At 46.0% G+C, this 12570-nt stretch overlaps 1 protein-coding gene across 1 annotated transcript in view; it reads left to right on the top strand.

Annotated features, from left to right (window-relative positions):
• The first annotated feature begins 2631 nt into the window (after positions 1–2631).
• LOC133953157 (B-cell lymphoma/leukemia 11A-like) overlaps positions 2632–12570 on the top strand; it is a 33156-nt gene continuing 23217 nt past the window's right edge. Inside the window, exons 1-2 of the mRNA XM_062386944.1 lie at positions 2632–2686; positions 5443–5835. Of these exons, the coding sequence (XP_062242928.1) occupies positions 2632–2686; positions 5443–5835 (448 nt within the window). The remainder of the gene's footprint in view (positions 2687–5442; positions 5836–12570) is intronic.

Genomic DNA, 12570 nt, shown 5'->3' with positions numbered 1-12570 from the left:
TTTCTCATGCCACCTAGTTTATTATAACTTCTACTGTTATTTCTAGGCTCTAGTTCTGCATTATCCATATACACTTTCTATACATTTTGTTTACTTCCCATATAATACACAATATGCTTTTATTTTATTTTCACTTTAAGTTTTTGGACCTAATACACTATTGTTTTATACACCGTGTTTTATTATATATTTGATAATATGTAATCATAGAGCAGGATTGGACAATAATGTATCATTTATTACTAAATATTAACGCTTATATTACTTTGTTTTTTAAATGTATCATGTGCAATATTTCACATTACTACAATTATAATTTGCAATCTCTCGAGGTTTAATTTCTATTGCTATTTATATCAGGCATATACACTTAATATTTTCAATTTAAATTATAAAACACCTAATATTTTATTTTATCTTTGTAGACTCTTTTTATACAGCTCATCCTATCGTATCGTATGTTTTATTTTCTTACAAATACTGCCAACATCTGGCACGATGTTGAATTATAATATTATTATTAATAATCATTTTAATGATTGTAATCGTAATAATGATAATAACTGAATACATGCTGTGCTTCCATTGTGATTCATATTTAGAGTCAATCTCAAATTGAGACATTAGATGGCGCCAGCTGCTGATTCTGATCACTTACATGGCACCAACACTATTATTAACACTTCAGTCTAAATAAAGTATCAAAAAGGCCAAAGCATACTATAAAATACAGCAGTTATATATTTATTGGTTTATAGGTTATATATGAATAATATCCTATGCCAGTAACAGTTGATTGTTATTTACGGGCCCTCATCTGTGTTAAATTAAGCTTTTTTGGCTGAAGCCTACAGTGGACCATGTGACTAATCTGATTCAGCCTCAGTGTGGTATAGTCTTCACCATATGAAACCAAACCAAACAGGAACATTGGTTTAGATTATTTTCCACATTATGTAAATCTATAATTACAACAATGGGAGCTTGTGCAGGCGATGCACAATAGAAACCTGTGCTACCTCCAGGCTACAGCTGACTCCGACTGTAGCTGCATGGACGTTCCATTACACAGCCTATCATTTAAAGTGCAGACACACTTCATTGGTGCATTAATCCTCAGTGGTGCTGCTGAACCATGGAAACATTTTTTTTTTCTCCTTTGGCTTTAATGTAAAATAAACATTATGCTTTGTAGCTGCTGCCACCAAGTCAGTGAGACCGTGAGGGAGGAATTCAGCAATCTTTAAAAAATGTTCCAATGACTGTTGTCTTAATTAGGTACATTTCTGTTGTTTTTTACTGACATTATGAAATATTTCACTGATTGTAAGTCTGCAGGAAATCAGTGTCAGTGCTCATGTAGGCCGAGTAAAGGTTTAGCACTTCACAATGCAGCTATAAAACCTCACACTCAGCAGAATAAAACAGTACGGTTACTTTTCCACAGTGTGTTTTCAATCTGCCTCTCAACTGCTCTTATCTATCACACAGGATACCTGTTGAAGATGAAAAAAAAAGATAGCAGTTAAATACAGACTCAGGTGCATTGTTCACACAGATTCATTATCTTTAACACACTGTTATATCACATCCTTAATCAGAGGAGGTATGATTACGATACAGGTTGAAATCTATTTATACATTATTATTTTTTTCATCCTTTTTCTCTATCAATAGGTGAAAATCCAAGGCTCTGATCCACTTCTCTCCCCTTTCTTGCATTTAGAACAACACTCAAGGTGGAGAGAAGCCAAAGTTAGAAAATACAATCTGCAGCCAACAAAATAGAAATGAAGGAAACAGTCACTGTTCAGGAAGATAACACCACCACAAAACAAATCAAATAAACACGTGCCACCATGGCAGTGTAACAACCCTTATTAAAGAGTGGGTTCATTCAATTGAAATAAAAGCACCAACTCTGATTATCACGTCAAAATACAACCTCCCGTGTATTATTTACATAATCACTGCATACTCAAATCAGCTCTGATGGACGTGAATGTCACTTCATCCAGCACATCCCTGCTGCGTTACACTATGTTTTTACTGCTGCTCCACTTCCTTGGATCTCTCTCTCTCTCTCTCTCTCTCTCTCTCTCTCTCTCTCCCTCTCCCTTAGCCCAGCCCCCTTGATCCCCTCTGTCCATTGGTGTCTTCGGTGTCTCACCCCCCTCCTCCTCCTCCCCCACTCCTTCCATAGGTATAGTCCATAATCAGTGTCCATTGGTCTTTATTATGGCCTGTCCCCCCTCCCACTTGCCGGCTCATGGCCCTGCCCATGTTCACTGTGTCTCGCGGCTCGTCCATCTCCTGACGTTCAAGTTCGCAGGGACGTCACGTCCGCACTTGAACTTGCAGCTCGGGGGGGGCTTCGCTTCTCTTACCCCCCATCACTTCACTCCGTCTTTGCGAGAAAAGTCATGAGGAGCTCCGCACAGCGCGCCGCGCTCTCAGCCGCAGCCTCTGTATGATCCACAGCGCGTTCTCCTTCTTTTTTCTTTTTCTTTCCTTCCTCTCCTGTTCTCTCTGGATGTCAGACGCATCAATGAAGATATTTCATTTGGAGTCTATCTCGTAGGAACGGATTTCCCAATGTGAACTCAGCCGAACGGCCGCCACTGAACCAACATGTCTCGCCGAAAGCAAGGCAAACCCCAGCACTTGAGCAAACGGGAGTTTTCGCGTAAGTGGACATAGACACGCTTTCCCCTGTGTTTTCTTTTTAACAACCTCTCCCTCTCAGAGAGCCACCTCTTCTTCCCTTCCCTCCCCGTGTGCAGGGCAACTTCCTCGGGGAGTGTTGATATGTACGAGACGGCTGCGCGCACGGAGCCGCCGCTGTCCTGAGTGAATTTACCAAACGCACGCGTAGCCAAGACCACAGATTATTTCAGAAACGATAGTCCGGTGAAAGTTTAGCAACAAGCCGACAGGGAGCTTGAACTTGCGCCGGTGGAGGTGTTGAATAACGCAGCCTTCCAGGTTTCCTTCGCCATTAAAGGGCATGCATGGGCTTTATGGCCGGAGACCTTTGCCTATAAGAAGCCAGCCCCGCTGCTGCCGCCGCTGCCGAGAAGTTTCCAGCTGTCTCCTGCTGCGTTAAACCTGCTCCGCCACTCCAGCCTACCTGCCCTGTGGCTCGTAAGAATGTATTTACAGAGTTTGGTGCGGGGCTCGGAAACAGGGAAGTGGTGTTTACATACCCACTTGTCCACAGCGCAGCGCAGAGACCTCGTGTGTGCGTTACGGACGGAATATTGTGCCTGTGCCGCACATTCCTCGCAGCTCTCTGTTTAACGTCAGCGTGTGTTTAACGTGCGGAGCGTTGTCTTTATCATAAACAGATATGCGTTGTGTTATCCACAGGAATCTCTCCGCAGAAGTCGCTGTTTGGAGACCCGGGGAGAGGGAACGCAGGGAAGTCGTTTTTACGCGCGTGTCTGATTAAATTGCGGAGCTCTGGCTGACATTGTGCGATGTGTGTGCGCGTGTATGCTTGTTTTTCCACGTTGTCGTGATACATTTATGTTTGCAGGTGGGATTATTCCCCACCACGAGTGTTCATACCAGCAGGAACTGCTTCTTTACGCGCGCCACAGAACATGGAGACGTCTCCAAATCCCCAGATTGTTTTAATCTACCCTCTAGCTGCAGATCGGGAGCTTGTGTATACGCTGCTTTAATTATTTTTTCATCCTAAATGTTATCTCTGCATGCTGCTTCCTATACGGTTGAAACCAATTATGCTCTCGCAACATGTACTGTAGCCTATGCTTTCAGGGCAATTGTGGAAAGGTCTGCCAGTGGGGGGCGCAACGCGATTGTAGTCCTGTGGGCCACTTCTGAACTTGAACTTGATCCACTTAATCCCTGTGCTGCTTGGAAAAGCGCATGCAGAGGGTCGTTTTATAGTAGGAATGAGGGATTGTGGCATGTCCCTTGCATTGCTCATAGGCCTATATTAATGTAATAATTGATTAATCAAAAATATATAAAAAAAACAATGCAGAAGGAAAGTGTTCAAAGTCGAACCTGTGTTTCCATGGAACAGTTCACAAAATCAAAGATATATCAATACATCTTTTTAAAGGACTCATTCACTCTGCATTTGTGGCGTTGAGTTCAGTTTCATTTAGTTCGGCATCATGATTTTACATATTCATATTATTTATTTATCCTGTGGTGATCTTTCCTGGTGCCAACCGACAATAAATTGCACATTTATATGTGCAGAGAAGAAATGATCGCAATGTATATATCTATATATATCTATATATAGATATATATGAGGCATTTATTTTTTCCTGTGGATTTTTATCAATGCAAAGATTAGCAAAAATTCTGATTTTGCCCTTATTCTGCAAGTGCAATTGATGAAATTATTGATCCATGGAAAGTCATAATAGTCTAAAATGGCAAAGGAAGAGGTCTAATGATTTTCCTGATAGAGGAACACACCCACTCCTCTATCCCAGTGGGAAACGTTGGCCCGAAACTACTTTAAATTCTAGCGCAGTCGGATGTCTGAAAAAGGGTTATATTTTAGTTTCTAAAGTTATTCACATCACTCTTACTTGGCATCAAAATTAGATTATTTGGTTTGAAGGAAATCTCCCCACCTAACCCAGCCTCACACACCTCGCCTGTGTCCGCGGCATAAGCTGGTTGAGATAAGCTCCGGTAAAAATAGGGGCGAATTCCCTCATCTTTAATGCAGTCGAACATACAAGTAACGGGGGCCTATCTTGCATAGTCCCTCAGCACCTTCTCATCTGACCCGACACAGAATTAAAGGTTGAACTGGCGGCAAGAATTCATCACATCTTATCTCAACATCCCAGTCGGGGCGCCCGGTGTCGTTTACCGTGTGGCTAGATTACTTCTTTTTAAAATGCTCTCTCTCCTCTCTTCTCTCCCTCTCTCTTTCCTCTCCCTCCCCTCTCCCTCTCTCTCTCTCTCGCTGTCGGTACTTCAGGGACCTACTCCACATCCAACCCCTCAATGTCTAACCTTGGTTCACGAGATCCCAGCACTTTTAACGAAATGGGGTCCAATCATCTTGAACTCAAATTAGAATCTATTTTTTGATTCTCAGAGGTGTTAGGTTCATTAAAAAAGCGAGATTGGCAGCACAATAAAGAGGGTCAAGCAACTTAATCATTTGGCTGCTGCCTGCAAGCTGAATGTGTCAGTCCTTATCGAAGTCCCCTCTCTTTCTTTCTTTCTTTCTTTCTTTCTTTCTTTCTTACTTTCTTTCTGTTATGTTCTTCAAAGTATTGACCATAAAAAGCCCACCTGACCATTTTCCTGTTGATGTCTTCAATATTCAGGATTATAAGATCAGACACTCAGTGTTCTTCTCTGTTGCCTGCCTTGTTTACAAGCTCTACCTCTCTCTGTACAGTATCTCACATTCCTCTTTCTCTCCCGTCCATCCAGCTGAGCCGCTGTCAGGTGTTTTACCAGAAGACGACTCCCACGACTCCCCCAGGCTCGGAGTGGCCCCGGGCGATCTCCTCAAAGGGGACCAGGACCTTCTGACCTGCGGCCAGTGCCACTCCCGATTCCCCCTGGCTGACATCCTGCTATTCATTGAACACAAACGGAGGCAGTGCCACGGGAGCCTCTGCACGGACAAGCCCCTAGACAGGCCGCCGTCCTCCCCGCTCGCCTCCCCCCTCTCCACGTCCTCATCGCACTCGCGGAGCCACCACCAGCACTCGCGGAGGGCGTGCCACCCCGTGGAGGTGGCTGTTCAGGTGTCATCGCAGGATGAGGATTGTTTATCGGCTCCCTTGCAAGGAATAATCCCCAAAGTGGAGAACATCACAGGTAAACACAGTTGGAGATTAAAATGGCTGCCATGCAAGAGTAAAGACATAAGCGAGAAAAAAGTTTGGGGCAGGTCTTAAGGTGTGTGGAGTCGGTCACACTTCCCAGGGTTCACAGAGAGTTTACTTCAGAACGAGAACAATCACCCTCTCTGATTTCATGTGGGGTTTTGCCTCTGGTGGTGAAGATGTATCCAATCTGCACAACCAGGGTGTGAAATATCTGCTGCAGCATTTAGGAGCTGTGAATCTCACTCAGCTGAGCCATGAACCCGCACGGAGACAGGAAAATGATTGTGAGAAAGGGAAACTTTCGCAGACAGTAAAAAAGAGAAAAAAAAAGACGCACAGAGTACAAAGACAAAGATTATAAGAGAGAGAGAGAAAAAAGAGAGAGAGAGAGAGAGAGAGAGAGAGAAATGGATTTCTTTTGGTTTGTTGCTGCATCACAGATGTGCTCCGATCCTGTGGCCTCCACATTCGCTCTCATGTGGTGCTGAGAAATGCATCTCCATCCCTCCCTTGCCTTATTACACTGTCATATCTCCCTCTCCCTTAAACATGTGCCGTGTTATGATGCTAAAATTAAAAAAAAAAGAGACAGGAAAGAATGTAATTATGCTGATCTGTCAAGGAAGAAGCGTTTATTTGAGGGACCCAACAACCACTAATTGTCCGTTTTTTTTTTCTTCTTCTTGATTTGAGTAATTAAGGACTTCTTAAGGCGGCTGTTTGGTTTGTCGGTCGTCCGCTGGGGCTAAATGAGGCTGGAGTGAAAACATGAGTTGCTGTGCAAACAAGCATGAGTCCCTTATGACCGGTTTTACAGAGTGGGGTTTGATTTTCGACCAGCCTCTTTAAATGTTTATTCATTTCCTTTAATAGATCCGATATCTTGTGCCAGACTGAGCTGATGGTCCGGGCCGTTGTGATTTAATTTGAATCCAATTCAGGCTAAACAGCGGCGCTCAACAATCTGCAGCACTGTACATGTGTTAGCCGGGGCATCGTAAAGGGACTACTGTTATCTGTGGTTGGCCAGTTAGCCTTCTGTCAAACAGAATGACCACTGTTCATTAGTTGAGCAGTGTGTTCAACATCTGCGCACACACACACACACACACTCATAACTACACACATGCACGTCCAACATGCCTCTTGGCCCTGTCAGCTGTTTGAACATGTTTTTCTTTGCTCATTTAGTTCATCGTGCAGTGAAGTTCACATGATATCATAAGGTCACTAGCATTGTGAGCAGGGTTTTATTTATAGGAGCCATGTCTCGGAGCCTTGTGTAACGGGATTTATTTGGGTTAATAATGGATAGATTAGCTTGTGTGGCAGTGCGCGGAGTGCGGTTGTTGTGGCACCTCACCTGATTGTGTTATAACCTTGTTACAGTGTTTACAATGTGTTTAAAGGCTCTCCGTCTGACGATTAGGGGAAATGAGAAAACACAAGAGTGAGGTCAAACGTGGCAGATTGGGAGAAAGCAGCGAGAGGTTTTTGGGTCAAACAGGAGCTGCGGCCACTGTGCAGGACCGACCACACATTAGTCACACATGCATAAAAGTACCCCCCCCGCCCCCCCTCCACCTCTGTGTCCAAGATTGATTGGTCCGGACTGGCAGTGCCAGCACGCCATCCCATACTCCATATGCTAGCCGCCATGTTCTCTCACACCGCTCAGTTAGAGGCTGACACTGTGTTGAGGCATCTCAATACACACGCTGCATCTCTGCCATATACCAGGCCTCACTTCATTCCAGGGGAGTGTGTCATATGTTACACCCTTAAAGACGCTCGCCGTATGCGGCCCCCTCTGCCGCCGCTGCCCTCCCCACCTTCCTGCCAAAATGTCAATCGACGCAGATGGATTTCTCTACGGAACAGCAGCTTAAACAGGCACGGGCTTAGGTGGGGGGGGGGGGATAGGTGCAAGAGAAAAGAAGCTGCTGGGGTAAAAAAAAAAGAAGAAGGGAGCTGACACCCGCGATGGTTGAAAACCATGAGATGGAGGGGGGGGGGGGGGGCAGTTGTCTGTAATACACCGAGAGCTGGAGGTGAAGCTGTTGCCCCTCAGTCTCCGTCTACACGGGACAGCTGAGGCCGTCTGGGAGTCTCATGGCTGCAGCTGGGGCTGGGGTCTGGGGTCTGGGGCCGTTAGGAGAGGGGCAGAGCAGCCTGCGCGCCGTCATTTGCATGATAAACAATTTAAGATATGCATAGGGACACCGGAGCTTGTCTCCAGATTATGGATGGCCCAGAAAAACGAGCAGATGACAGTTTCTCACACAAACTAAGTGATTTGCGGAGTTGGTGTAAAACTGGATTTATTCCACGGCATATAATTACTATTAAAGGGGGCAAGGGGGTGGAGCCGATTCATAGTTTTTATTTGAATTCCCATTCATTATTGTGCGGGCTGAATGTTATCAGTGGGATAAATGATTGTTTGCTCTTCCAACATTGAGCAAGTGGAGCAAGATGCTTTTCATCGTTATGATTTAGGATGGGCTTCATCATGTCCCACATACTATAATTACTATTTTTACAAATTGTTTTTCTTCACTACATTTTATGAGCCCGGTGCCACATTCTCGTGCTCATATCGCTGCGGTGGCGTGACTGGTATTTATCCGTCCCAGCGTTAGCACCTCTCGTATTCTCGCCCCGTGTATGGCCGCTTGTGGTAATGAGGCCATTGAAGCCGCTCGAATCGACCACCATCTCACACTTCTGCCTCCTTCCAGCGCGCCGCCTCCATTGTAACCTGGACTGTGAATCGATACTGAGTTAATTATGCCAGCCACCTTTCCTCCTCCTCCTCCTCCTCCTCCTCCTCCCCCCCCCGTTGCCTCTATGAGAAAGAAAAACATTCGCGCAGCGGAGCGGTGATTCCTGTAACACCTCTCCGTGGCTGCATGTGTGTCTTCTTGCAGCAGCTTGCCTGTCCTGTTTCTCCCTGTGCGTTGTGGAGACAAAGGTATTTAGCAGGCTCCCTATTGGCATCGTGCCACCTTTCTCCAAACCAAACCACCAGCCCCCCCCCCTTCGCTCTCATAAGCACACATATACACACTCGGTAACTGTTAGGCAGAACTGGGGGCTGGGCTGTGTGTGTGTGCGTGTGTGTGTGTGTGGGGGGGGAAAGAGGCTCCCTGGTCGGGATGTCTTCCTCCCTGTGTCCACTGTGTGTGCATGGGTTGACATGCAAGTTCACATGTGGCGTGCGCCTTTGTTTCGGTGATCACTTTAATTGATAGTGAAAAGGCACAGGCGCATGCTATTGTAATTATTGGATGCCGGCTAATATTTTCAATATAAACTCCATTGTCTGTCCAAACTGACTTTAATTTGATCCTACAGCTGCTGTGGCCTCAGATAAAATCAGTCCTATTTCTGGCTGTGGGCTCCGCTAAGTCTTAATGGAGGTGAGCAGGAGTGGGGTTTTTAGGATGAATTTTTCATAGAGGACATTTTTGTATTCCGAAGCCAAGCTCCGAACACCCAGAAATGTTGTCGGCGGAGATTCGTCAGCCCTTGTTGTCGGGTTGAGTGTTAGTGGCTTTGGCTGCATTCAAGTGCTGAAGTCTCCTGGATGTTTACATCTTGAGTGTGGATGCAGTGTTCAGCTAATGTATGTGCATACGTGTGTGTGTGTGTGTGTGTATATGAGTGTGGTTTTTGACCACTTAAACTGTTTATAGCCCTCGGTGTGCGTGTGTGAGAGAGAGAGAAAGAGTGGGTGTAGGTGAGTGTGTGTGTGTGTGTGTGTGTGTGTGTGTGTGTGTTGTGTGTGTCGGGCTGTTTGTTAAAGCTTTACTACCCTGGGTGTGCAGGCTGAACATGAAAGGGTCTTTGACTTGGCAAGCCTCGCCTGAGGACACCCCTCTGTGGACCATGCCAGGCCAGACTTGGCACAGAGCGCTGGGCCTGAGGGACGGGCTGGGCCTAAATATCTGCGTGTGTGTGTGTGTGTGTGTGTGTTAAGAGTGAGGTAGAGGAGGTATATCTGTGTGTTAAAGCAATGTTTAGTGGGTTTATAGGAAGCAGGACTTATGGTGAGGTGGCGGCTCGGTGTGTGACTGACAGCGGGAGTGTATGTGTAGTTAAGGGTAGGTATGCAGTAGACTGTGGGTCTGTGTGTCTGTGTGTGTGTCTGTGTGTCTGTGTGTGTGCGCTGTCCTCAGGGCTCCTAGCTTGGGCTTCCTGTGTCTCTGTTTGTCTTCTAACAACCCCTGTACGACAGCCTCAGGCCATTCAGGTGGAGGCTAGTTGAAGTATGCACACACACACACACACACACACACACATTACTTGCACTCACACAAACACACACACACCTACACACAAAAAGAGGCTTTGACAAATGCACGCACCCACCCACAAATGTACACACACCTGTTATGAACACAACAATGTAACCCCCCCTTTACAGACATTGTCACACACACACACACACACACACACACACACACAAACACACACACACAGTGTAAATCCCCTCCTGTGTAACTGTTTTGTCTGTAATAAATGTGTTTTGGCAGAGGCCCCATGATGTGCTGTGAGTTGATGAGATGTGTCAGAAACATATGATCCTTATTTTAGCCCCCTCCCCTCCATATCCCCCCTCTCCCATTCTCTCTGTTGCTCTCTTTCTCTCCGTCCCCCTTCTCTGCGTCTCTCTATCTGGTTCTCTCACTTACGCTCTCTCTCTCCATGATTTGCTCCAGTAGTTTGTCTCGAGGGACTGGAAACTCTAAGTTTTGGCTACATTAGCGTGTCTGCACCTCTTAAAGGCTTCCAACATCCACTCTAGACCTCATTCTCACTCTCACAAATTTGGCTGCAGAGCAAGCCAGAAGACACAAACACACACACACACACACACACACACACACACACACACACACACACACACACAAACACCCGGCCTCTTTCTATCCCCTCCACCTACTGTCAAGCAAAGCTATACGACAGAAACAGCCTTGTTTGTTCACAGCAGCGTCACGCGGCATGAAAAAGTATCCTCAGAAATAAGCATGTCCTTCCACTGTCCTGTCAATAGCGTGGCAGGCAGTCACATCACAGGGTCAGGGGTCACCTGACAGCGTCAGGGCTTGTCACGCCAGCCGCCGGCTTCACCACCTGCAGGTTAATGACTTTATTTTTAGAAAGAACAGAAACCGAAAAGAAAAAGTGTCTTTGATACAGCTGAAGCCCAGGAACTGGTGAATGAGAGCAAAAAAGGACAGAAGTGGTTTGTTAGGCAGGGTGGTTCAATGTGAGAACAGGAACAGAGATTTAACAAGGTCATTTTTATTTTCACAAAAGTGACCTGTTTTTCCTTTTAAGCCTGATTTAGGTGGCTGATTAAAACGGATCTGGATTGTATTATTTGGTACTTTGTTCTGTATATTGCATTATCACAACCTGTATCACTGCTCAGCGTGTCACCTCAACCTCTCGGGTTTCTATCATGACTGTGTTGCTTATAGATGTGGAGCTGCCGGCCTGTTGCTTTGTCTTTCTCACACCCGTGGTGATAATGCTGAGGCCATGGGAGCGCCTCATGGACGAGGGCCTCATGTTAGTTTGAACCCAGTGAGTCTGGTCACTATCTGTCTCTCGTAGTGTTTCTTCCCCCCACTATCTGTCCCGCTGCAGCTCCCAGTTCTGGGCTTGGCCCGTCAGAGTGGTCGTGTCTGTGGGTGTGTGCAAGTCCATTTGTACCTTTTGTTTGTGGGTGGGTGGTCGTCTACAGCTGTGTCTGGCCAGTCTTATCTCCGCCAGAGAGATACGGCACAGAGAGGGCCCCTGCCCCTGACGTTAAACTTTTGAAAACCCACTGCCCCTTTGTTTGTGTGTCTGTTTGAGGGAGTCTTAGGAGTGTTTTGCACATGAGCATGCAAACCATGTCTGCTGCACCACGTTTTCATGAATGTATACTAATAGGTTGCTGTATTCCTCGGGGGGGGTATTCAAAAGCTCATTGCCTCCTAATAGCTCAAGTTAACTGTACATTTGATCTTAGATTCAAATCCCATGTCTTTTAAATGATGATCAGAAGATGGGGCCTTCATTCATTTTTTAAGAGAGTGTTAATTTGGTTATTAGAAGCACTCTAGGCTCCATGGTGCTTTTGCTTCTCTGCAGCTTTGCATGCAAAATGCATGCAGGCGCAAATTTGGCACACCAGTGAGACGGACACACACCTTCATCACGGATGCGTGCACACAAATACTCGCACCTCGGCTCCATCCCCCCACACCAAACTGACCCCCAACCCTCATCGCACAGCCACATCCCGCATACACACACATTCATAAATGCACACTCCTGTCCCTGGCAGCCTTTCCTTTTGCAGGCTGAATCTCACTGATAACATGCTGGCGCCCTCATTTAAATTTGAAGCGCTTCTTTAATCTTCAAAGGCCTGATTGCTTTATGAATATGCATGAACTGAGCTGACTCTCAGTTCATTACCTTGTTGTAAATTCTAATGACCATTAGGGCCCCGCGCGGTAATTGCCAATTGTTTTGCATTTTTGATTAGCCCATTACCGGAGCGCATTCTGAACATGTCTGCCCTGCCTGCCTGCCAGGCCACAGCAAGAAGCGGAGGGAGGGAGAGAGGGAGAGATGAGGAGGAGGAGGAGAGAAAAGAAAAAAAAAGTGTGAGGTGTGCTAGTGTGCGGGCATGGGAACATAGTTAAGGTGGCGCACATTTCGA

The sequence above is a fragment of the Platichthys flesus genome, chromosome 5, assembly GCF_949316205.1.
Source record: "Platichthys flesus chromosome 5, fPlaFle2.1, whole genome shotgun sequence".
In the NCBI taxonomy this organism is placed as follows: Eukaryota; Metazoa; Chordata; class Actinopteri; order Pleuronectiformes; family Pleuronectidae; genus Platichthys; species Platichthys flesus.
Note: the sequence above shows the minus strand (reverse complement) of the source record. Positions and strands in the feature narration are given on the sequence as shown.